Consider the following 27,275-nt stretch of genomic DNA (forward strand, 5'->3'; position numbering starts at 1 on the left):
AAAAGCCTCCTTAATCCCTGCTTGAACTCTCTCTCCATGATGCCTTGATAACGTGTCCCAGGAAGGGCAGCACAAGATTTCTCCCAAGAACCTCTGGCTTGTAAATCCATGGGCTGCAAGTCACCAGCGGCAGAAACGATGCAAGAGAATCCCAGGTACATTTTAAAGAAAGGTACAAATGCAAAGTACGGATTAGTCTGCCCAGACAAGGGAAAGCTTCTGGCAAAATCATGACCTTGCTTAGATGGCTACTTTGGCGTGTACCCATTGAGTGCCCCCTCTGCCAACTCGGGCTGCCCTGCGCTTTCTCTTCCTCTTCCTTGCCTTGGGTGCCCGTGGGCCAGTCCTTCTAGGAAACAAGTGAGAGAAGGGTTCCCAACTCCAGGCTGGGGACATCCCAGGAATTTGAGGGTGGAGCCTGGGAAGGGAGAGCTAGAGGAGGGGTCACTGGGAGATAAGAGGAGCCTGCAAAACAGAACTCTTCTGCCAGGCATTTGGCTGAGAGTGATGGACCCAACAACTCCTGGGCCCCAGAAACACCTCCCCCCCTCCCCCAGATATGCCCACCAAGTACACCATGGGGCAGACTGCACTGACCAGTCTGGGGGGTTGCAGTCAATGCCTTAACAGTTCAGTTATTAGTAATGTTGTTATCGTTATTGCTGTTATCATTGTTATTATTAATTGATTGATGCAGTTATCGAACCTATATTGTACCTGTCTTATGGCTTCATGTTCTCTGTAGACTGCCCTGAGCCTCAAGGGGAGGGCGGCAAATAAATGGAAGGAAGGAAGGAAGGGAGGGAGGAAGGGAGGGAGGAAGGAAGGGAGGAAGGAAGGGAGGAAGGAAACCGAGAACAGAAACGCAGGAAGATAGGAAGTTGACAGAGAACAGAAACAGAGGAAAGTATAAAAGTAGACAGGAAAAAAGGAGGGAGGGAGCCATTGAAGCCTGCCCTCTGAAGCAGCCATTTTCTCCTGGGGCCCAAAGTGAATGGTTTAGCAGCTGCTTCTGAGGAAAAAGGGGTTGACGGAGTGTCTTCTCCAAGAATCTCCTTCCCCCATAACCCCCTCCCCAGTTCTAGTGCTGAAACCTTCGCAGATTTGTTTGTAGGGTTTCCAATTCCCAGGTGAGGGGTGAAAGTAGGGGCGGAGCCAGAGTAGGGTGGAGCCAGAGTTGGGTGGGATTTGGGGCAAGGAGGAACCCAGAGAAGTGTGGTATAAAGCTATGGAGTCCACCCTCTAAAGCAGTCATTTTCTCTAGGGGAACTGAACTCTTTAATCTGGGGATGACCTGTAATTCTAGGGGATCCCCAGGTCTCACCTGGAGACTGGCATCCTTACCTGGTGTCTCCTTCCCTTTCCTCTCCCCACAATAGACAACCTGTGGGGTGGGTGAGGCTGAGAGAGCTCTCATATCACTGAAGAAGAAGAATTGGTTCTTATATGCTGCTTTTCTCTACCTGAAGGAGGCTCAAAGTGGCTTACAGTCGCCTTCCCTTTCCTCTCCCCACAACAGACACCCTGTGAGGGAGGTGAGGCTGAGAGAGCCCTGATATCACTGCTCAGTCAGAACAGAAGAAGAAGAAGAGTTAGTTCAGAGCAGCTTTATCAGTGCTGTGGCGAGCCCAAGATCACCTAGCTGGCTGCATGTGGAGGAGGGGCAGGGAATCAAACCTGGCTTGCCAGATTACAAGTCCGCATTCCTAACCACTACACCAAGTTTCTCTCAGAGCTCTCTTAGCCTCACCTCCCTCACAGGGTGTCTGTTGTGGGGAGAGGAAAGGGAAGGTGACTGTAAGCCGCTTTGAGACGCCTTCGGGTAGAGAAAAGTGGCATATAAGAACCAACTCTTCTTCTTCAATAATATTAGGGCTCCCTCAGCCTCCCCTCCCTCACAGGGTGTCTGTTGTGGGGAGAGGAAAGGGAAGGCTGCCAGCTAGGATTGCCGACAGAGAAGGCCTGGACATTTGGGGGCCTGGAAAGGGCATGGTTGGGGACCTTAGCAGGGTATAATGTGATAATGACCCCTGTCTCATCTTCTCCAGGGAAACTGGTCTTGGTAGCCTGCAGATGAGCTTAGGGTTGCCAAGTCCCCTCTGGCCACCCACAGGGGATGGGGAGGTAGGGTTGCCATATCCACGTGTGAAACGCCTTGGGGCTTGGGGAGGACAGGGACCTCGGGGGTACAATGCTACAGAGTCCACCCTCCATAGCATTCGTTGTCTCCAAGGGAAACTGATCTTTGTAGTCAGGAGATTAGCTGTTATTCTGGGAACACTCCAGGTTAGGGATGCCAGGCCCCCACTGGGGATGGTAGAACCCCCATTCTGGCACACACACATACCCCAAGCGCCCCTCCCACATGACACTTGCAGAATGGTGTTTGTGGCTTTGCCACAGATGCCACCCGCTGCCACCATTCATGCCTGTCCTTCAAAAAGCTCATGGAGCCAGCATTTGTGGCTCCGTTGCAGATGCATGCCACCACCCGCTACTGCACACCAGCTCCCCAAACACACCTGAAACTTGCAGAGCTGGGTGTACAGTGTTGATGTGCAGATGACTTGCAAAGTGGATGCGCATGATGGTGGCCGGCAGTAAGGTGGATACCAGGCATGGTGCTTTCTCTGGTTTGGGGGCAAAACTGTACCATAGAGCAGGGGTAGTCAAACTGCGGCCCTCCAGATGTCCATGGACTACAATTCCCAGGAGCCCCTGCCAGCATTTGCTGGCAGGGGCTCCTGGGAATTGTAGTCCATGGACATCTGGAGGGCCGCAGTTTGACTACCCCTGCCATAGAGTTTCCCCCAAAGGCTAGAGTGTTGCCTCCAACGTGCTGATATCATTTCTGAGTGACATCAGCATGTCGTGGAGACGTCAGTACATTGGAGATTTCCTGACCGCTCCCTGAAATCCCCCTGCCACCAGCCTGCATCCCCCTACTCCATGTCCCACCTGGCTAGATGATAGATGCTCCTTACCTGGGAAGACAAAATGCTGCGATCCAACGTGGGATGAAATGCAAAGAAATAAACCACTAAATGTGGCCTTTGGAAATGTGGATTTTTGTGAGCCATTGGGCGCTTTTGGAATGTTGTGGGTGGGAAAGTGTGGCCCTTTGCCTCCACGGAATGGCTGCCGTGGGAGGGAGGAGCCACCTCAAGGCAGTCGTAAAATTGCTGCCACGGGAGGCAGTCCGTCAGTGGCTGTCACTGAGACCTATCACAAAATGTTGGGAGGTTCTAAGCCAAGCATTCTTTCAGGAGGGAGTCAGAGGTTCACAAATTGTTGTTCCCTGTGGACACAAACATAATGCCTCCTGGGCTCTTGTGCCAGTGAAGTGGGGGTAACCCAGAAATGGCTCTTTGTTAGGGGGAAGAGAGGCTTTGGGGAAGAAGCAAATGGGTACCAGGAAACCCACTGACAGGCACCATGGTGCTCACAGGGACCTCATTGGGGATCACTGCATTACGGGGACGTTTGCAGGAACGGGATGCTCAGGCCCACAGAACTACACAGAAGGGAAGGGGCAGGACCAAGAACAAGTCCTGAACCCCCTCCCCATTCCTGCATGCAGGGTGGTTGCTCTTTAAAATGGCTTCCTCGAGCTCCCCACCCCACCCTCCTCGAGCTCACCTATAGTTATGGAGGCCACATTTCTGACCACTCAGCTTTCGGAGATGTTTCTCCGCTCCTCCTTCGGCATGCACGCATTTAACGGTGGGATGGGGTATCGTGCTACCGCTTGGGCAGCGAATAATCCAGGTTGGGTTTTCTTTCCCCCAAGGACGGGAGGAGCAGTTTCATTGGTCACCAGCTCGGTGGAGTCCTGGAAGTCCCCAACAGCAAAGACCAGCGGGTGAAGTCGGCCCGAGCCATCCAGATCACGTACTACCTCCAGACCTACCATTCGGCGGCCCAGGACCTTATCGGCGAAAAATGGGAGAACGAATTTTGCAACTTAATGCACAAACTGCAGCTCAGCCACGAGGACCTGCAGTTGTACGCCCTGGCCTCTTTTAGCCTGTGGAGGGACTTCCACAAGACCAGCCTCCTGGCCAGGAGCAAGATCTTGGTCAGCCTTATGCTGATCCTGCTGACTGCCATCTTCTCCAGTTCCATGAAAGACTGCCTCCGCAGCAAGCCCTTCCTGGGTCTCTTGGGCGTGCTCACCGTCTGCATCTCCAGCGTCACCGCAGCAGGGATCTTTTTCATTACCGATGGGAAATACAACTCGACGCTCTTGGGGATCCCTTTCTTCGCAATGGGTAATTATTGGTCTTCATAATGACAGGATTAGTAGAGACGTAATGAAGGGCTTATGGTGACCTGAGCTGATGGCCAGGTTTGCTGTACCTTCCTCCTCCTCCTGTTCCTCCTCCTCCTCCTCCTCCTCCTCCTCCTCCTTTTTTAATATTCTTAGACTGATCCGTCCTCTTGCCCAGAATGTATATAAATATATATTCCCAAACCGAATGAAATGGGTGAGACGATTGTGCCAGGGCCTCAGCCAGTATGAGAGAGGGGGATTTGGCATTGGCCACAGTTCCCCCCAAAAATGGAGGATGAATTGTTATTGGAAACTAGTTGCTCAGCAGAGAAAACGAATGGTTGTTTTGCTGACTTTGACAGTAGGTTAGTAGAAAAGGACAAAGAAAGTTTTCTTTTATGGAAAGAAAAGATCTCCGGCATTCTCTCTGATTGGGACTGCTGCTCTCTTCCTGGACCCTGCCAAATGCGAGGCCTTTGTCCAGCAAGGCTTCTGATTGGTCCCTGGAGATTGAATTGGTTGTGCAGATTATTAAAATTATTCCTTTGGCAGCAGCTGTCACCACACTGCAAGGATCTCATGGTGTGAGCAGAATTATGGGACCACCTCTTCTGCTAAGAGCATTAAGAACAAAAAAAACAGAATTTGCTCAGGACCCCTGGTTTGAAAGAGGTCAGACTGTCCTCGTGAAACGTTCTTCCTGGGATATCAGGGCCCCCTGCGATTTTCAGCAGTTCCAGAGGGCCTGTAAGGCAGAGCTGTTGTGCCAGGCCCAGGGTTAAGGCCAGGAATGCCAGTCTTCCTGCCTGTGAAACCCCAACATAAAATACTGACCCACCCAATATAACCTAACCACCCTCAGTAAGGTTTCAAAGAGATGGTTTATAGATAGCTTATTAAAACCCATTTCTATTAATTTTGTTTGTAGGTTCTGTTTTGCTGTGGCCTGTCCTGAGCCAACTGGGAAGGGCAGGCTATGAAAATAAGGTCTATTATTATTTATTGTTGTTCTTATTAAACCGTGGCAGCTGTTTTGTGGCTGGCTCCATCTCCTGCAGCAGCCATTTTTGTGGCTCCACGTATCTCTCAGAATTCTGAAAATCCCTGCAGGATCCTGACCAAGGAATTTACTTTACGGGCCTGCAAATAAAACAATCCCCCTTTTTATTACTGTATCATCCTAACCAGATCTACTCAGAGTCCCGCTAAATAGGGTTGCTAGCTCTGGGTTAGGAAATACCTGAACTTTTGGGAGATGGGGCCTGAGGAGGACAGGGTTTGGGGAGGGAAGAGGATTCTATGGAGCAGGGGTAGTCAAAATGCGGCCCCTCCAGATGTCCATGGACTACAATTCCCATGAGCCCCTGCCAGCGAATGCTGGCAGGGGCTCATGGGAATTGTAGTCCATGGACATCTGGAGGGCCGCAGTTTGACTACCCCTGCTATGGAGTATAACGCCATAGTGTCCATTTTACTAAGCAGCCATTATCGCCAGGGGAACAAATCTCTGTCCCTTGCAGCAGTGGTCCCCAACCTTTTTATCACCGGGGACCGGTCAACGCTTGACAATTTTACTGAGGCCTGGGGGGGGTAGTCTTTTGCCGAGGGCTGCCGCTACCTGAGGCCCTGCTCCACTTGCTTTCCTGCCGGTGCCCCTGACTTCCCACCTCCCACTGGGGGGCGTTGCCAGCAGCAGCTGGGCAGTGCCACGCCGAGGGGGAGCCCCAGCCATGGCAGCCTCTGGAGAGCAGCAATGGTGAGCCGGCGGCAGTGTAGCAGGGCAGCCCCTGAGGCAGCAGCCGGGGAGGAGGACAAGGATGAGCTGCGGCCCGGTAACGACTGATCTATGGACCGGTACCGGTCCCCAGCCCGGGGGTTGGGGACCACTGCCTTGGAGGACAGATCTAATCCCAGGAGGTCTCCAGCCAACACCCGGAGGTTGCTGAGTAACTGTGATTCTGAAGCTATAGTAAACATTGCTTCCATAAGTACAAAATAGTTGTTCATAAAACATCATCAAGACAATCATAGGTAGTAATGGGATTTTAGCAATAAGTCATAAGTAGTAATGGGATTCCCCTGGTTCATTTAGAAGGCTAGGTGCAGTTTGAAAAAGGACCACTGAGGTCAACAATTAGTTCCTTTTTTGGACAATTCTTCTAAGTCAAATTGTTAATTATTCCCTTGAGGAACTTGATATTATCATTATTGGGTCCACCGTAGAAGCCACCCTGCGAAACAAGGAACTCCTGTATCCTCCTTTGGACTTCACTTGGAACTAACCTGTCGAACTGTTGCCTGAACTATTTTCTGGATTACACTTGTACACAGATTTACACAGATTGTTTGGTTATTACTTATGACTGTCTTGATCAGGGGTAGTCAAACTGCGGCCGTCCAGATGTCCATGGACTACAATTCCCAGGAGCCCCCTGCTGGCAGGGGGCTCCTGGGAATTGTAGTCCATGGACATCTGGAGGGCCGCAGTTTACTACCCCTGGTCTTGACGATACTTCATAAATAACTATTCTTCACTTTTGGAAGCCCTATCGATTATGGTTTCAGAGTCACAATGAGGCAGCTCCTTCCTTTTCCCGATATTTCCCATTTACTGTGGAGGCCAGTTTTTGTTTGCTGTAGCACCTGGAGGTTGGCAGCACTTTGCTCAGGCCCATTCAATGGGGATTCTTCCTAGGGGAGTGTTTGCGCTGTTAGTTTCGGAAGTTGAAAAATGTGCTGGGAAATTTGCCTTGGGGTGCTAGGAGTGGGCAGATTTTTCAACTAAACTGCAAATGCAAGAGGGCCATTGCTCTTTGTAGCAAAGCAGAATTGATTCGGTTACGGTTGCTTTTTTATGTTTTAGATTAATCCAATTAATCCTCCCAATTAAAACAGAAGCCATGCGCTGTATCATCACAAGGGTGGGCTTTCTTAAGTGAGCCCAGCCTAGCTTTGTTTGAGGAGGGACAGCCGGTGGCCAGCTAGGGTTGCCAACCTCCTGGAGGGCATATGCAAAACAACAAGAATACCCAGCCGTGAGAAATACAGGAATTCAGTGTTAGCTACTTCAGGTTCTGAGTTAGCTACTTCAGGACTGAGTTCTGATATTTAAAAACCTTAGGTAACTACCACTGGATTACTCTTATTTTTCACAGCTCACAGCCAGATCTAGTAGGGCAGGTGAGGGCTGGGCAGCTCCTTAGCAGGCCGGGGACAGAGCTCCTAAGCAGGCCGGGAGGCCCTCGTTATCAGGCCTTGCTTAGCAGGGCAAGAGGCCCTCTTTAGCAGGCCAAGAGGCCCTCCTTAGCGGGCCCTCCACCACAACTATTTGCCCAGGGCCTCTCCCCTTACCTGCTGCTGGCTTGAGGCTCCAGGCTCCAGGCACTGAGAGCAAAGAAGACGAGCAAAGAAGACTGAGAGCAAAGAAGCTAGAGTCCAGGGGCAGAGTGTGGGAGCTGCAGCACAGGGCCAATCAGGGTGCAGCCAGCTTTGCTGATTGGCCCTAATCCAACTTGGACAGCCAGACACGTTCCACCCCATAGGCTGCTTCACAAATATATAGAGGAACCATGGATAAGGATATATATATATATTATATATATAATTTTTATATTTTTATATAATATTCTGAACAATTGTTTATTTTATATTGTGACCTGCGTTGAGCTTCCAAGAAGGGCAAGCTCCAAATTAAAGATTTATTGATTTTATTTCATGTGCAATGTCGAGTTGGCAGTTCCGTAGCTGTGCCTTGACTTTTTTGCCATCTGCCTTGCATTCCTCACCCCCTCCCATACCTGTTATATTCTCTGTCCCCCCCCCCCACCAGCCACCAGCAGGTGGGGTAAGGGGCCAGATCCATGTTGGGAAACTCCTGGAGATTGGGAGATGGAATCTGGGGAGGGCAAGGACCCCAGGAAGGTACAGTGCTCTGAAGTCCACCTTTGAAAGCATCTGTTTTCTCCAAGGGAGCTGATTTGGTTTGGGGGTGAGCTGTAATTCGCGAGGATCCCCGGATCCCTTCTTCTTGGCCATCGGAATAGAACCCAGAGCAAAGTTCAGGTGGAGGGGAATAACTACTGTATACTCCAAAATACGGGATCAGAATAATTATCAGAGCAAACTCAGGAAGGAAGATAGAGGCAGTGACTGACTGGAACAATCAGAGACGTTTTGTCAAGACAATTCAGGGAAGCCCGCAAACCATCAGAGAAATATTTCAGCACATTTCGGCATAACATACCACACAGTCCATCTATGTCAGCACCCCGTTATGGCGCTTAGCCAATAATTAGCACCACAGAGCTGTCCGTACTTCGAAGAATAATGGTCAGAGAGAGACAAGAAGCAAGCAAAGACAGAAAGAAGGTGGGGAGATATCATTTATCCTTTTCTGCATGGGGCAATTTTTTGGGGGTGCTCTACGGAAAAGCACTTGGTGGCCAAGTTGGAGATCCAACTGCAGTTCCAGGCAATAAATCCAAAGTTCAGGCCACACAGACAGAAGACAAGTTGGTGAAGAAGAACATGAGCATGTGCAGAGTGTAGGGTTGGCAGCTTTGGGTTGCTAAATACCTAGAGTCAAGTCAAGTCAGATTTTATTGCATGTAGCCATAGGCCAGGGGTAGTCAAACTGCGGCCCTCCAGATGTCCATGGACTACAATTCCCAGGAGCCCCTGCCAGCATTCGCTGGCATGGGCTCCTGGGAATTGTAGTCCATGAACATCTGGAGGGCCGCAGTTTGACTACCCCTGCCATACAGTCTACCCCCCTTTCAGGGGAAACTATCTTGGTTACCTGAAGATCAATCATAACAGTGGGAGATTACCAGGGGCAGCCCTAGCAGATTGTCACGTGCAAGCAGCCAGGAGAGCATGCATGAGCGGTGTGCCGGCTGGGTGCTCTTTGGCACTAGGAAGGGGCCCAAGAAGTCAATTGCTCTACTGGAAGAGAGGCTGTCTTTAATAGGACTGACCCGGATGAAGGATAAAGTCTGTGAGAATTCTGATTGGCAGATGAGTGAGTGCACTGAGACTTGGCTGCTCACTGTTCCTCCAATCAGCATTTGGAGATGAAAATGAAATATTAAGGGAGAGGAAGCTCGAAGAGACCGCAAGGTATTGGGGGGGGGGGAGTTAGCCCTAAACCAAGGTCTTGCTTCATCTCAATTAGAACCTCTCACTCTCAGCTTGCCGATACATGGATTTCATTACACTGTCATAAGGTTGCAACTGCAAGGTGATTAGATTGTAATTATGCTTGGGATACCTACCTAATGGCTGAAACTAAACTAGGTGGCCTGGTTGCCCTTGACTTTTGGGTGCTGCCCTGAAAGTACTAGGTCCAGTGTAAGCTCAGCAGAGCCATCTGTGATTAATCCTGCTGTGGCAAAGTGCCCCTCCCCCTTGCTATTTCAAAAGGATGCAGTCCCCCCCCCTATGCTGTGGAGCAGCGACCTCCAACCTTTTTATAACCGGGGACCGGTCAACGCTTGACAATTTTACTGAGGCCCAGTGTGGGGGGGTAGTCTTTTGCCGAGGGACGTTGCTGCTACTGCCGCCTGAGCCCCTGCTCCACTTGCTTTCCTGCTGGCGCCTCTGACTTTCCACCGCCCACTGGAGGGTGCCGCCAGCAGCAGCTGCGCAGTGCCACGACAAGGGGATGCCCCAGCCATGGCAGCCGCCGGAGAGCACTGAAGGTGAGCCGGCGGCACAGTGGCAGGGCAGCCCCCGAGGCGGCAGCCGGGGAGGAGGACGTGGAAGATCCGCGGCCCGGTACTGACTGATCCACAGACCGGGAGCGGTCCGCAGACCTGGGCTTGGGGGCAGCTGCTGTAGAGAGAAGGGAGGGACAGCTCATCACTTGCTCATCTCCTGTCTAAAGCTAACTGGCCTAGCCAGGAAACAGGCGGGGAATACAGATTTCTTCTTCCCAAAATTCCCTTGGAGAAAGGAGCTTCCCAGGGAGGTATATTTACTGCTGACCACAGGAAGGGGGCTCTTTTTCACCTGCTGACCTTCAAATTAGGAGCTTGATCTTAGGAGAAGAAATGAGCAGCCTACTTGGACCATGCGGCTGCCAGGTGAGCTGATAACACTATGAGAAGCGGGGAACTCCTTAAGCAAAGGGACCTAACCCTGTATTTAACATCAAATAGGTTATGTTTTATCAGAAGACAGAAGGATTGTGTTTCACCCAATTTCTTTTGACTTCTTTTTGCTTAACTCATGCTATGCTCATGATAAGCTTCTGAAGCTTATTCTTTTACTAAATCCTCCGTGAATTGGAAGCTGGACACGGCTTTCTGACCACATTGAGCTTTCCTATCTCAGAAACGCTAGTCCAATGCAAAGGGAAGCTCCAGGGAGTTACAGGATGGAGCTTGACTACTTCTCTGGAGAGGTGTATCCTGCAGTGAATTGTCCCCACAGTACTCCGGTGCTGGGGCTGTGGAAGACCACAGAAGTGAGACCTCAGGAGTGAAAGAGGTGGCTAGGAATCCTGCTTCTCCCAATTGACAGCCATGTACTACAATTGTGTGGTGGCAATGTGTTACCCAGAGAGAGAATCCCCATTGCCAGCCCTCCTGAAGTGGCCGAGCAATTGAAAAGGGGATGGGCAGACCTTAATAATTTCTCATAATCGTTTTGTGAATCATTTTTGTACAGTGTTACCCTACTGCCTCGTAATCCATGTCCAGTTTCACATTAAGGTTTGTGCCTGATGTGAGATCTCTACCCCTCATTGAGATAGATTCAGATAGATAGATACAGTCTACTAATGTCACAGAATTAATTTTTGCTATATATTCCCTGTCATGTAAGGAGTTCATAGTCTGAGGAAGAGTGCTTGCACTCGAAAGCTCAAGACCTGAATCAATTTTTGTTGGTCTTAAAGGTGCTACTGGACTCTGATTTTATTGTCCTAATTCAGATAGTGATTTCTGTTGGAAAGATCCATTAATAGGACTGATTTCGCATGGAGGTGTAGAACATGCATTGCATCCTGCTTCCAAACACGTGACAGGAAACCACATTTTCATGCTTCCTGACGGGAGACCTGCCTACACTATCCTGCTTTTTGCCTCCCGATAAGGCAGCAGAGAAGCAGGGAGCCTGGACAACCCAAACATCTACCCCCACTCCTCGGGTTGTCAATCAACCCAAGCCATCAATCCCTTCACAGCAGCTATTTGGGGGACTCAAACATTCCCCCCCCCCTGGAGACCCCAAATTATTTTTTTTTACATACACTTCCATGTTGATATGGGAAAATGCCACGACAGTAAAACATTTCCTTAGTTCTCTTTTCGGGATTCTTTGTATAATGGTCTCTTTTTAAGTTCAGGTAGATTTCTGTCCATGGTAACTGGACCCCATGATTAGGGTTGGGCGCTTTGGCAACCAAAGCGGATGGTCACTCCCAATGCAGCCAGGCCTGCGCAGGCGTCGGGAGCGACTGGCCCTACCGACAATTGTGTGTTCATGATAAAGATTGAAAACGAAGAGCACAGATGCCAAACGAATAGGGAGAGGGCTACTGGATCACATGCCTCCCCTTCATTTCCCCATTCATACCCCACCACCAGAAAACACAAGCAGGAATGTGTTGTAGCCACCCAGTTCCAATATTACCGTGCACACTGAAGAAAACATTTTATTTGACATGAGGGCACATTGCTTTGTGCTTCTGTAGCAACACGGACCACACCATATTTTTTTTAATTGAGCAGGAAATGGAGAGGGGAGGGCAGATGCAAGGACAAGCAAAACACTACCAAGGCCGTCACACATCTCTCCCAGTGTGTGTCTTGATTTGCAGTTCAACAAAAAGTGGGAATCAGTTTTTGCCGATTTCCCTCATCGCAGGTCAAATCTGACAAAAACTCACACCACCTACTGGAGAGCTCTGGGTTGCTGCCGACATCATGTGCACTAATGCCGACATCATGTGCAAGCAACGAGAGGCTGTCCAGGGGCAAATTCCTTGTGCAGAATTGGTCTAGGTGTTGGCAGGAACCTACTGACTTTGCAATGGGCTTATTTTTAAAAGGGGAAATCCACATTTTGAGATGTTTTCCTTGGGGATCTGTGCATATGAGCTTCTTCATGGTTTGTTACTTATTTGTCTAGAGCCATCCTGATATAGTAGTTAAGTAGTTAAGAGTGATAGCCTCTAATCTGGAGATCCTGGTTTAACTCCCCACTCCTCCACATGTAGCCAGCTGGGTGATCTTGGGCTAGTCACAGTCCTGTTAGAGCTGTTCTTGCAGAGCAGTACTGTCAGAGCACACGGGAGAGGAAGGGAAAGGTGCTTGCAAGCTGCTTAGGATAGTGAAAGTGTGGTATAAAAAACCCAGCTCTATGTATCTGGGAGAAATTCATGCCACTCCTGCTTGAGGAGACTTACAATCAAAATAATCACTGATCAAGATCAAGACAAAGAAGGCAATAAAAGAAGACACAGCTCCATTTTCACTCTGCAAATGTGTACCTGGCTGGCACTGACTGATTCTGATGACTGTATGCTGCATGCCTTGTATGGACAATAAAACAAATTGGAGTAATCCATCTAATATAAAAGCAGCTTATTATAGAAGCCAAAAATATTTATTGGCCTCCCAGTGCTTGGCACTATTTACAACAAGAGATCTCTGAGGCAAACTGAGGGGGTGTTCCTGAGGCACCCTCTTCCCTGCCTTGATAACATCTGGTTATAAACTTGTTGGCCCTTCATGCTAAGGTTGCCAACCTCCAGGTGGTGGCTGGAGATCTACTGGGATTAGAACTGATCTCTAGGCCATAGCGATCGGTTTACTTGGAGTCAATGGCAGCTTGCATAGGATGCCAGCCTCCAGGTGGGAGCTGGGGATCTCCCAGAAATACAGCTCATCTCCCAATACAGCTAATTTCAATGGATGCTTTGGACAGTCAACTCCCCAGCTCCACCTGGAGCTGGCAACACGCCATCCCCCTGCCATCCCACCCACACCAGGGACAACCAAAGCTTTAAGGCTCTATGGAATTGTCCCCCATTGAAGGCCCTCCCCTCCCCAAACCCTCCCCTTCTCAGGCTCTAACCCCAACATCTCCAGGTATGCCCTACCGTGGGGCTGGCAGCCCTACTTGATACCAAGTAGGAGGTGAGAGATTTTTAAAACAATGAGAAAAGGGTTTGTTTGTAATGAGGTGAAAGTAAACTGGGTGCCAGTTTTAGGCAAAAGAAAATTATCGAGAGCCAGACAGAGAGGATGAGGATACAGTTTCCTCATAGAGTACAGAGAACAACGGCAGATAGCCAGACTACCGTGGACTTTAAAAGCTATTGTTTTCCCACAGATTTGCTTTAGTGGAGTGGCCAGCAAAGGGCCGAATCCACCCCCACTATCTCATCGATGTAAACTCGGGTCTTTTTGTGCCAATGTCCCTATGCTACCTCTCCTAAGGTCCACCTTCTTCCAAAGTATGGTTGCCAGACCCCCCAGTCAAGGTAGGGATCCCCCACTGCTAGGCCCCACCTCCCTGCCACTAAGCCGCTGACCCGTGGGGGAAACTTACCTTGAAAAAGAGAGAGATCTATCCAACAGGTAGTGATATACCTATGTCACCACCCACATGACCCAGAAGTAACATCACATCCAGAAAGTTATGACATAGTTCTAGTATTTGGGCAAAAACTCTATGGTAGGAACCAAATGTACCATAGAGTTTTTACCCAATCCAAGAGTTTCACCCTGGTGTCCCAGACATGATGCCCCTTACGGGTCACATGGGCAGTTTTGCAGACACGTCACTGTACATTGGGTGGGCCTCCCTCCTGTTCCTGATAAATCCCCCTTCCCCTGACAATTGCCTGGAGGACCTATTCCAAATTCTCTATTTGCATATAAAGATGATACTCCTGAGGTGAGATAGTTGTTGATGTAGACCCGGGTGGACAAACTGGCTCTTCAGATGTCCATGGAATATAATTATCATGGTAGTCTATGGACATCTAGAGAGAGGCACAGTTCTGCCACCACTGTGGCAGACAATTATGCTATGATTTCTACACATCATTAACAATGTGCATGACATGTGGTGGTGAGAACTGTCATCAAGTTGCAGCCAACTTATGACAGTCCCTTGGGGTTTTCAAGGTGAGAGAAGTTCAGGGGTGGTTTGCCATTTCCTCCCTCTGCTCAGCTCACCTGGACTTAGAATCATAGAGCTGGAAGGGAACTCCTGGGTCATCTAGTCCAACCCCCTGCACTATGCAGGACACTCACATCCCAATCGCTCATCCACTGTCACCTGCCACCCCCTTAGGCCTTCACAGAATCAGCCTCTCCGTCAGATGGCTATCCAGCCTCTGTTTCAAAATCTCCAAAGATGGAGAACCCGCCACCTCCCGAGGAAGCCTGTTCCACTGAGGAACCGCTCTAACTGTCAGGAACTTCTTCCGGATGTTGAGATGAAATTTCTTTTGAATTAATTTCATCCCATTGGTTCTGGTCCGTCCCTCTGGGACAAGAGAGAACAACTCTGCTTAATCCTCTATATGGCAGCCTTTTAAATACTTGAAGATGGTTATCAGATCCCCTCTCAGTCGTCTCCTCTCCAGGCTAAACAGACCAAGCTCCCCCAACCTATCCTTCATGGTTTCCCATCCAAATGCTAATCCTGTTTAGCTTCCGAAATCTGCCAAGATAGGGCCAGCCTGTCCCATAATCCCTGCCATACAAACAATAGGCAAAGAAGACTGTTTCCCCATTCTAGGGAGTCCTTTGGATACGAGACAAGTGTCACTGACCAAGCGTAGAGATGAAACATCTCTGATTTCCTTTTAACGTTAGTCTTTACAATATCCAAAATGCTATCTTGTCATCTGTTTGGCGGCTCAGAGGCATTCTCTGTGCCCTCACACCTCCCTCTCCCCATGCCGATTATCGCAGGTATTTATGGGGCTCTGTCTTTGCATTTCCCCCCAGGCCGTTGCAGTTTCTTTGCTGATCTGCATTATTTAAGGACCTGTCCCAGATCTGCGCTATGTTGGGGTTGCTTTAATTTACGGAGTCTGTCACTCCTCGTGTTTAAAATGCACTGACGCACATCCCGAGCACAATTTAGATGGAAAGGGGCATGGTTTGCGGCAGGGATGAGCTCGAGGTGCGCGTACATCATCCCTAATAGGAGGGAGCTGGTCCAGCCAGGAGGAATCTTTCCCAAGGCCAGCAGTTTTGCAGCATTCCTTGACGGCCTCTTCTATCACCCTTTCTGTTCCCAATTGTGTTGCTTAATATCTTCTCCGGTGTAGTGAACTATACCCACAGCTTTGAGGTCTGCTCTAAATATTTTGCACTGGTGATACCCAGGGATTCTCCCACCATTTTTCGGTCCTGGCCCCCACCTGGTGGAATGAGCTCCCGGAGGAGCTGCAGGCCTTGTGGGAGCTTTCGGCCTTCTGCAGGGCCTTGAAAACGGAGCTCTTCCACCAGGCTTATGGTTGAGGGCAGGGCGAAGAGAAGATCTATGGGCCTGCCACAAAGGAGGAGTACCCCACCATATGTCATCGGTGGGGGGTCATCCTCTCCCTGATTTTTCCAGCAAGGTGGGGGGGTTGGTTGCCGCCGGTTGTTGTTCGTAGTTTAATTGTTGGTTTTAATGGAAATAGGGATTTTAGGGGTTTATACTGTTTTATTTTGTCACCCGCCACGGGCCGGCTGTGCCGAGATTGGCGGGTAATAAATGCAACAACAACAGCAACAATAATAATATACGATTTCAGCTTTAGGTCACAGTGTTTGGAGTGTGTTTCCATCTTCTCCAGTATTCAGCTCAGGAAATGTAAAGGTCCTCCTGTTCAGCCTCTGCTTGAAGATCTCCAGTATCCTATCCTAACTTTACATATATGCTGGTGGGGTTGGAACCGGTGATGAAGAAGAACTGATTTGTCATACCCTGGTTTTCACTACCAGAAAGAGTCCCAGAGCAGCTTACGATTACCTTTCCCCTCTTCTCCCCGTAACAGACACCTTGTGAGGTAGTTGAGGCTGAGAGAGCTCTAACAGAACTGTCTTGTGTATGCATGTATATATTTATTATGGTTTATTAAACCAGGACAGACTGCTCTGTAAGAAATGCCCCAAGACAACTGGGATTAGTCCAAGGTGACCCAAGAGAGCCAGCTTGGTGTAGTGGTTAGGAGTGCGGACTTCTAATCTGGCATGCTGGGTTCGATTCTCCCAGCATTAAGGAAACATGGATTCTTCTGTGTCCCTGGGACTCCCGAGGGTGCGGGTGAGGGCTAGATCGAGCTAGCCATGTACATACTTGGAAGGCCCGACTCATCCCCTGACTTACAGCATCCCTGCAGGGATGCCTCTCACCCCTGCAAGCTCAGCAGCTCCACGGAGCTGACAGAGGCGCCCTCCCACCCCCACGATGGTGGGAAAGCAGCATGCTACTCCCCACCATCGTGCAGTTGGAGCCCCAAACCCCTGTCCCCGCCGCTGCTGCTGCCACCGCTTCAAAACACTCCCGGCGCTTCTGGCCCTGCATTGCATGCACGGGGCCATTGCACTGGGGCAGCCGGCGTGCAACGAGGAAGCTGCGCCCCCGTCCATACACAGGATTCACTGTCAGGGGCTCATGGGAATTGAAGTCCATGGACGTCAGGAGTACCGCAGTTTGACTACCGCTGGGGTAGATGATGAAAGGCGCAGAATGGTGGAATTAGGTGCAAGCAAGCACCATTTTGCAAAACAAACATTTCTGTGAAAGGAGAAAGAGAGCAAAGGACGATAGGAGGCTGCCTCCATGGGGCCAGATGTGGCCCCTGCCCTCCCCAGGTCCTGCCCCAAATCTCCAGGAGTTTCCTAACCTGAATCTGGCAAATCTCCCCTCCCCCCCCCCCCGATCCCCTGCCGGTGGTGCCCAGCAACACTAAGCCCCAGCTCAGCACCATTTGGCTATTTGCACTTTGGGCAGAGAGAAGGGCCTCATTTACTCCTCCGCCCCTCCCACCCCCCAATGGCCAGCTGTGCTGCACTGGCAGCGAACTTCGGGACAATTCCAACTTCATTTTGCTGATCTGCCATGGACCGTTGCCAGGGGAGCCACCGAGCGGCCATTAATCACCATGTCGTGTCTTGCTTTCCCTGTATTACCAGGACAATTACGAATTGTGTGCTGCGAAGGCTTTCAATTGAATGAAAGAGCCGGGCTTCTGCTGCCTTAGCCATCATGCGGGATTCGGGCTGGGGCAGGAGAGGAGGCCTGTACATCCTAAGGGTGCCAGCCTCTGGGTGAGGCCTGGGGATCCCTGGGAGTTACTGCTCATCTCCAGAGCACAGAGATCCTGCCGCCCTGCTTAGCTTCCAAGATCTGACAGGATCAGGCTTCCTTGGGCTACCCAGGTGGAGAAAACAGCTGCTTCTATGGCACTTCTTCCATTTTCTGCACACAGAGCTGACAACTCCTCAGGGAGCCTTCTCAACCTCATTTGCTTCCATAGTCAGAGCAGCTAGGCCCATACCATCTGGCCAGTGGGGGGGGTTTATTGACAGCAGGGGAAGGCCTAGGCCAGTGTTGCATCAGTGACGTGGTGATGTCCCTTCAGCACACCCTAGAAGTGGTGTGATCATGTTGCTGGTACAAACAGGAAGTGGCAAAGAGTAGTTCTAGGAACTGCCAGAACGCCCGTGACAAAACCAAAGAGTTCCCTGTGTCAGCTCTGTGTTTTACCAGGAAGCAACATAGTGACATCAGCGGTGTTGTTTCGGAGCGTCAGTGGGCAACAGGGTTTCACGGAGGTTTATGGTGATGTGAAGCTATATTTTGTTTCTTTCTTTTATACTTCAATTTCTAGACCACCCCTTCCTGCAGATGAGCTCAGGGCAGTTCACAAAATGTATAAACATTAAAATAATTTAAAATAATTTAAAAATGTAAAACATTTTGAAATTTAGCATTTTGCCATTCCATTGCCACCATTGTCTCGCTGGCCATTCTGTTCCCATGCTGGAAACATGTTTCCAAAAAATGGGGGGGGAGCATAGAGAGAGGGGCATGCAGAGGGGATTGTTCTCCAGTCATCCTGGCCTCAACCATAGGCCCTGAGGAACTTTGTTAGTTCTGTCAGGACCTGGATCGCGACTGGCAACTTGTCTGCTAATCCTGCCCTTCAAAGAGACAAACACAGCTAATCTCCAAAATGACAAGTGTGGCTTGAAAGCAGCTTCCGAAAGAGAAACTGAGGATCCAGCACAATGGCCCCTCCTCATTCCCATGCTGGGAGCCAGATCTGTAGTACATTGGCCTTTTTTGCCACAAGAGGTAGACTTCTGGCTTGAGATAGCCATAACTGGCAGACATGGGTGTATTATGGACGGCAGGAAACATCACAAAAAAAGACGTTTTTAAAAATTCAGCATATGGTGCTGTTTTCACCATGAAAAACCCACTGTGCTATTTTTGATTACTCATTGTCCTCCCCCGTGATAGTGGCAAGTGCGCCTTTTCCACTGGTTCCTGTGCAGTGTTTGAAACTAGCTTTACTACGACTTTTCTTTTATGAAGATGCCAAAGACACCTGTTTTCGCATGCATAAACATTAACATGTTTTATCTCCTCCCCTGTGCTACCATAGACCAATGGGTGAAGGGACAGCCCCTAGTCCCTCATCCACCAATGGGAGCTTGAGGTGCCATTTATTTGGTTCAGACCCTCCCACCTCTGCTATGACAACATTACATCAGCAGAAATTAATTTATTCATTCCCTCAGAGGCATTTCAATCTACTTTCTATGAGGAACAGCATACCTCCAAGGGGGAAAGGTAGCAGCGTTTTTTGACCATCTCTGTTCATGTTACTACACTTTAGAACCCGAAAATCTACCAGTTCCATTAAGATGAATTTCAAATGGATTTCTCCTCTCCTTAATATGTGTTTCTGAAGTGGGAGTGGGAGAGTGAAAGCTTGGAAGACTGCCAGCCACAAGTTTTTTGTTGTTTTTAAATATCCAGCAACCCATGCTTGGACTAGACCAAGCATCAGTAAGCAAGTCTTAAACTGCTTTGCCAATAATGTCAACGTGGACTCAAGTGGCACATTCATCTCCTTGGGTTTGAATGGCAGAGCGGAGAGCACGGCTCAACGGGGCTCCTTGAAACTGAAACGAGCCGGTGGAATGAGAGCAGATCATGATCCTTCCATGATCCCAGGAGATCTTTCATTCCCCTTCACACCTTTCCCCCCTGACCTTGCTTATGTTCCACATCATTCCCCTTCTCCACCCAAGAACAAGTAGAGATACTTTGTCATAATCATGGGTGGGTCTGAATTTATGGTAGGATTTCCGGGACCTCCGCTGTTGGGGAGGGGAGGTCAGGGGTAGGGCTGCCAGCTCCGAGTTGGGGAATTCCTGCAGGTTTGGGAGTAGGGCCTGGGGAGGACCTCAGTAGGGAGCAATGCCATAGAGTTCACCCTCGAAAGCAGCCATTTTCTCCAGGAGATCTGAGAAGAGCTGGAGATGAGCTATAACTCCGAGGGATTCCTGAATCCCATCTGGAGCCTGGCATCCCTACCTTGAACATTTTAACTGTTGTGCTTAGCTTTAGAGCAGGTTTTCTCAACTGGGGTTTTGTGAAACCCGGGGGTTTCACAATGGCCCCAGAAAGGTTTCATCAACTGGAAATTCACTCCCCCCTTGACCCAACAGCAGTCCAACAGGAAGTACCAAGATTTGGTTGCCAAATCATCCTAGCCAGGAGTCACAATCATGCGTTGCTCATCTGATGCCATAAATTTGATGTCAAACTGCAGTCCTCCAGATGTCCATGGATTATAATTCTCTTGAGCCAGCGTTCGCTGGCAGGGGCTCATGGAAATTGTAGTCCATTGACATCTGGAGGGCCGCAGTTTGAATAGCCCCGGCTTACAGGCTGGGAAACCAGAATTGTCACTCCGTTATTTAATGAAAGGGATAGAAATTAGGATTGAGTGCTTCAGCTCGGTTTGGCCACCTCGGGGCGAAGGGGCGGCTGCTGGCCTCCTACGCGCTGCCTTGGGCTTCGGTGATCGGCGAGGCAGCCAAACCGAGCCGAAACACTCAACCCTAATAGGAATGATTTGGGGATAAATGTAAACCCATAAACTGCAGGCGACATGAGATTACATCTCCCATTCCCTCTTCTCCATATTCCCTTTATCTCGCCTATCAGTCACTGCCTGCCAGACTGTATGTTAACATTTTATTGTACTATTTTCCCCAAACCGTCAAGCCTTGTATGTCTGTTCTGCACAGGGAAGTGTGCCAGTTCAGTTCTGCATTGTGCAACTTATTGTTAGACCATCTATGATGATCATGAATTCCTGCTTTAATTTAATTTTTTATTTATAAACTAACCCTTCCCCGATGATGGGCTCGGGGTGGTTTACAACACTCCCATACATTTATTATTATTATTTATTATCAATAATTGTTTATTTATATCCTACCTTTTCAAATGCTCAGGGCAGGTAACCACACTAACATGTATACAAAGATTAAGAATTTAAAAACATTTCCCAATTTCTGTCACTCATACCCCTGATTAGAATCCTAGATGCGGGAGATTTGGCAGGAGCTAATCTTCTGCTTCCTTCTCCCCATCCCCTAGTGGTCAGGCCAGCTTTAATAGTGATAAAATTATGTTATTTATTTGATTTATATACCGCTGTACCCAGAAGACCAACTCAGCATGGTGTGCAACATTAAGTACAACAGTAATATACTTCAGTTAGAGCTGTATATCTGTTGGAGCTGTACTCTATCTGTTGGACTTCTGTTTTAACTATTCTATTGTACTACACCTGCTTAACCTTTGAACTTCAGTTAACGCTAACTGTTCTACTTCTGTAACCTGTTGGACTTCTGTTTTGACTCATCCTTTGTACTTTACCTGTTGAACTTTTATATACCAATTGGTAAATTTACACATTCATTGCTTATGCTTGCTCCATTATATACTTTATATATTTTCCACACTTTTGGAGGCAATAATATTTGATCTTTAGAGCCACTACTACACAACACCTGGAGATTGGCAACCCAGCAGATAAGTGATGTGCAGAAAAGAAGAATGCTTGTGGCGGGAAGGGGTACCTTTCCTGAGCATTCTTCTCCCTGGTGGCATTTCCTCCACGCTCACCTGGCTGAACATTTGTCTTAGGGTATAAATCTTAGGGAATAAGGAGGCGTCAAGGTGAAGAGGAAACAGTTTCCGAGAATATCGAGATGTATTTAGGGGAGGCTGTAAATTTGGAGACGTTTCAATGCCTCCTTTAAAGAACGTAAGCTCGTCCATCCCCATCAGAGCAAGGCTACAAGCCCTCAGCTACAGGTGGTATATCCATCTCGTTGAGAAGGTGAAGACCCCAGAGATGGAAAGGGGCAACCACGGAATACCCTGGACATACTATTATACTAAATTTAGACTATATGAGGAAAGAGGGAATCCGTGAGAATCTTTGAGCAAGGTTGCAGCTTGAATGTTCAAAATCAACTTTGTCACTCTAGTATGATTCCTGTAAATATTGAAAACAAACAAAGTTTGTGGCAGGGGATGAGCTTTCGTGAGTCACCACTTCTTCAAATATAGCTAGAATGTGAGTCCATTTGTCCTCATAGTTTGTCATCCGGCATCTGAAATCACTTCACTGTCCAACTAATCTACAGTTATGAACAGTTTTACTGTGCATCTGATCTTGCGATGGCTACAGCCTAGTGCAGTAAAGTTTAACTTGACTACAAGTCATTCCAAGACGAGTAATTCAGCATCCGAAATCACTCCTATTCTCACGTTTTAGTTGTATCTGAAGGGAGCAGTGACTCGAGAAAGCTCATCCCCGGCCACAAATTTTGTTAATCTTTAAAGTGTTAGTGGATTCTTGCTCTTTTCTCCTGCTCCAGGTAGACAAGCTCCCCATTTGGACTATCTATCTTGTAAATAGTATGTGGATGATCTCTTGAAATAATTACATGTAGAGCTCCATAATGTCATTGCCCAAGTGGCAACGTGTTTAATTTTGCCGTAACAAACAAGACAGGGACTTTTCTCCAGAATAACAAACCCTCTACAGTTCTTGAAGGCTGGCTTTGGGTCACTGCCCTAGTGTTGGGGAGATCAGGAGAACAAGAAGCAAGACTGTTAGAGCATTTCCAAAACTAACAAGATCAGTTATTGCAAAAACCTGGGAAAGTTACAATGCAAAACTGGCAGGGCAATCCCGAAGGCTCTTTCCTGGAAGTAAGTGTCACCGAATTATTGATCGTTAGACCAAAGAAACCAGTTCCCATGGCTTCTTTGGAGGGTGGATTCCCAGCCTCCGCCCTCTCTAGGCTCCACCCCTAAACTCTCCAGAAATTTCCCAACTTGGAGTTTTGTTGTTTGTAACTCAACTGCATCACGGACACTATACAAGTTGACACTATCTATAAAACATCCTAAAAGACAGCAGCCATTACAGTCAGGTAAAATGGATGACTCCTATCTAGACTTGTCAGCTCTGGGGTTGAGAAACAGCTGGAAATTTGGGGTGTGGAGGCAGGAAAGGTCAGGGTTTGGGGAGGGGAGGGAACTCAGTGAGATAACAGTGCCACATAATCCGTCCTCCAAAGCAGCCCCTTTAACCTGGGGAACTGATTGCTGTTGTCTGGAGATCAGGAGGTCTCCAGGTGCTACTGGGAAGTGGACAACCCTACCAATATCCCGCGTCTTCAAAACCAGTAAATTTTCCTTATGAGTAAAACTAGCCAGCCCACCGTCCAACATATATAGTTCCGCAGGGCCTGCAAGACCCTTCCACCAAGCTTTTGGTTTGGACCAGTGACTTAATAACACCTGTGTCTCTCCCCTACAAAACACTCAAACTGAGTGACACTTAGTCTGAAGACCCCTGGAGGCTGTTATTGTTTAATACTTATGTTTTATTTGGTTTTATACTGTTAATGTTTACACTGTTTTTAATTTACTGTTAATTTTAACCCACTTTGCACACTGTGCTGAGCCGTACTGGGAGGGCAATATAGAAAATGATTGATTGAATGAATGAATGAATGAATGAATGAATGAATGAATGAATGAATGAATGAATGAATGAATGAATGAATGAATGAATGAATGAATGATATCTTAGATAACATTTGTTGGGATTATGTGCAGGCAACTGAAATTCCTGGACGGGCCTCATGGGTACCCATTTACAATTAAAACAGGTTTTGTGGTTGTGTAGTATCAACCACGCATCTTGTATGAGCAACAGCAACTGCAGCTTTGCCTGAGTGCCCTAGACGGGATACCTTCTTCATTGTATTTGTTTTATTGACATTATGAATTTAATTTACATATGCACAGTGCCATTCCAGGCGCTGATAAGGAGGGCGCTTTAATGACTTGCATTAATAGGTCATAGCTTATCAGCTAGTTCCCCATTAATCTCTCCAAGACGTTTTATTAATCAACCTGAAATTTTCTCACAGCTGTTAGCATAAAGAACTAGGATGAAAACCCGGTGATATCACACAACTTCCTTTTTGACTGAGAGCTTGAAATCTCTTGGATCGTTCAATTATGTTAGTAATTACCTTCTGCATAAGTGCTGAGAGTAGAGATTATTTTGCAGCTGCTATTGATTAATATGGAGGCGCAAAATGTAATGAGTCACTTGCAGATGAAGCCCAAAATGATCTCGAAGGCAGGAAGCCTTTTGCTGCATGAAAGGAGGACAGTCTTGTTGCTCTTTAATGGCAGGCATATCTCCATGGTAGGATCAAGTAAGCATACAAGCATACTTGGCTTCAACCCCACGTGGGGGAAGAGCTGCAGGCCGTTTTGACGGGCCTGCAAGACAGTGGTCTCTTGACAAAGCTCTCCCATACCTGCGAGCTGAAGGCCGATGTTATATCAGTAGAGTTTATACTACAACTTTGAGCTGGATGAATATTGAAATATTGGAAACTCGCTAGGATAAGTTTCACAATCATAGGAGGAAACAACCACTGATGGAAGTTCAGCATTGAAAACGACACAAATCTGGAGTCCATTCTGGTTGCTTCATAGATTATTAAAATAGAGACAAGACTCATTTTGATGTTGGATTCAACATCTCATTAAGGAGTATTGTATAAATACTACATTGTACACTGATTTTGATAGCCTGGGACAGGTTTTCTCTTTTTTCTGTTGTCCATCGTAGTCCAGCATCCTGTCCCACACAGTGGCCAAACCACACCTGTGGAGATTCAGCAACAGGACATAGAGGCTGAGGCCTTCTCCAGATGTTGCCTCCTAGTCCTGGGTTTCAGAGGCTGACTGCCTCTGTACGTGGAGGTTTTCTTTGGTCACCATGGCTAGGAGCCACTGAGAGACCTCTCCTCCACAAACCTGTATAAAGTAGTTTGACATATGTTCTGTTTTACTAGTTGGTGTAGTGGTTAAGAGCAGCGATGTCTAATCCTGAGAGCTGGATTGATTGTCTGCTTCTTGCAGCCAGCTGGGGGACCTTGGGCTTGCCACAGCACTGGTAGAGAAAAGCGGCATATAAGAGCCAATTCTTCTTCTTCTTCTTCTTCTTCTTCTTCTTCTTCTTCTTCTTCTTCTTCTTCTTCTTCTTCTTCTTCTTCTTCTTCTATGTATACTGCCTCGAGACATCACAGTGAGATGTGGTATATAAATTGAATTAATAAATAAATCGCAGGGCACAAGACTCTTCAGCCTTCCTCCGAGAGGTGCACCAACCCCCCTGTCATTTTAGATGCCCTCCTCTGAAATGTCCTGTTAGGAGCCCAAGAATTTGCCTTGAAAATTCGATCGCAGGGATTCCCAGCCAAAAAGTCCACGCCCCCCTTTGGGGTCCACAGGAGTTCTGAAGGGGGTCCGTGGGGGCTCTAAAATGATGTGGGATGAGGAGGTCTGGGCTGTCTTCTGAGCTCCTATTCTTCTTTCCAGCCTACATGAGGCAGAGCCATCCTAGTAGAGGGGCAGGGGGAGGGAGGGAGAAAAAGGCAAGGGGAGGGAGAAAAAGGAGGGCTAAGGAATACGTAGAAGGGACCAAACTGGATTCTAATTATTTTATCTGCGGCTTAGGCTGCGACAACCGCAGGGCTTCAGGGTTCCTTCTGTCCTAACCAGAAGAGGAGCAACAGGCAAGGATGGGCTGCAAGCAGATAATCTGTAATAACTTTTCTGAATTGGGTCCCATGGCAAGTTGGCATGGCCTGACCACAGACTGGCCCATTTTGAGTGCAACTAGTGTAGCCCATCTTCCTTGCTTGATCTGTGCCAAGTGGAGAGAACGCCCACAGAGCGAATCCTACTGGAGTTAATGGTTTGTTTCCTGGCACTTCCTAAATGCTGCACTAGCATTCCAGGCTGACTCAGTGCATTTTATTCCCTGTTAATCAGCCGCTGTCCCACAGGTTACGCAGGAGAATAGATCTTCTGGGGACTGCGGGTGCTGAAATGGCAAAGATCATTAGCGCATAGTAGCGTAACGGGAATACTTGCCAGTGCCTTTTTTAATGTGGTTGCATGAAAAGTCAGCACATCTCTTGATGAGTTCAACTGAAAACAGAGATTCTTAAAAGGCCTTACATCCTCTGTTTTCTTGAAACACCAAAGATGTTCAAAGTGTCCATTTTGGAGATCAGAGAGGTGCAGTTGGAAAAGTGGAGCAGGTCTACTCAGAAGCCTGTTCAAAGTGGCTTATTTCCAGAAAGGGTTTTAAACATGTGACTCAGGCCACAATCCTGGAAAACCAGGATTGGCGCAGGGGTTAAAAGGGGTGGCCTCTAATCTGGAGAGCCAGGTTTGACTCCCCTCTCCTCCTACACATGCAGCCAGCTGGGGGACCTTGGGTTAGTCACAGTCCTGTTTGAGCTGTTCTCACAAAGGGTATTTGTGCTTATGTGTGCGTAATACATACCAATCAGTGCTGGACAGCCAAGATGAGATGCGGTTTTCCTGATACGTTAATGAGGGACCTGCGTGGTAGCAGAGGCATTTTTCAGGTGCTGTTTGACATCCACGGAAAGTGAGCCAAGAGCTTTCATTATCCCCTAGTGGGGGGTCAGGCGCCACACAGATTAATGAGGCATGAATAAGCCGCTAGACACCGAAGGGCATGTAGGATCTGGACATGGCTGAGTGGAAGCTTCCGCAGGCCAGAAACGGTTTGTGGCTTTGCTGCCAAAAGGGGTTGTCTTCAACTTGGGAACCTGCTTTTTTTAGGGTGGGGGAGCCTGGGGGGGCAGAATTTGGGGAGGAGGAGAAGAAGGAGTTCAGCAGGGACATGATGCCATAGCATCCACGCTCCTAAACTGCGATTTCCTCAAGGAGAACTGATCTCTGTGCAGATGAGCTGTAATTCGGGGAGAACTCCAAGCTCCACCTAGAGGTTGGCAACCCTAGAGCCAAGAATAGCTTGCTGCCCTGCCCTGCCACACTAGGATGGCTTTGGGAGGGGGGGAGATTAACCCCCCCCCTCTTGTGATAGGGTTGCCAGGTCCTTCAATGCTGTTGGCAGAAAATGAGGGGATGCTTTCCCGGGAGGAGTTACGTGATAGGCTGACGTCATCCGGAAGTGACGATGGCACATCAGAGACATGGGGCGGGGAGGGGGTTGATGCTCAGGCTTTTGGGCCAAACTCTATGATAGAATTTGCTTCTAACCATAGAGTCTTGCCCACAGACCAGAGCATCACACACACCCTGACTACCCCGATGTGCCCACGTCGCTTTCAGGTGATGTCAGGATGTGACATTAAAATGTCTGTGGGGTGAGAGGAAGGGGAGGTGGATTGGGAGCCTCTTTGAGACTCCTGCAGGTAGACAAAAATGGGGCAACCCCCCTCCCACACACACACACACAGCTCTTCTTCTCTGGGACAGCTAAGGGATATGTGCCTTATCCACAAAGAATCATAGAATCATAGAGTTGGAAGGGGCCATACAGGCCATCTAGTCCAACCCCCCCTGCTCA

The 27,275-nt window shown here is 48.4% G+C and overlaps 1 protein-coding gene across 1 annotated transcript in view; it reads left to right on the forward strand.

Moving 5' to 3' along the window:
* The window catches only part of PTCHD4 (patched domain containing 4), a 63,040-nt gene that overhangs the window by 20,993 nt on the left and 14,772 nt on the right, over positions 1-27,275 (forward strand). Inside the window, exon 2 of the mRNA XM_077317075.1 lies at positions 3,791-4,271. Within this exon, the coding sequence (XP_077173190.1) occupies positions 3,791-4,271 (481 nt within the window). The remainder of the gene's footprint in view (positions 1-3,790; positions 4,272-27,275) is intronic.

This window comes from Paroedura picta, chromosome 1, assembly GCF_049243985.1.
Source record: "Paroedura picta isolate Pp20150507F chromosome 1, Ppicta_v3.0, whole genome shotgun sequence".
In the NCBI taxonomy this organism is placed as follows: Eukaryota; Metazoa; Chordata; class Lepidosauria; order Squamata; family Gekkonidae; genus Paroedura; species Paroedura picta.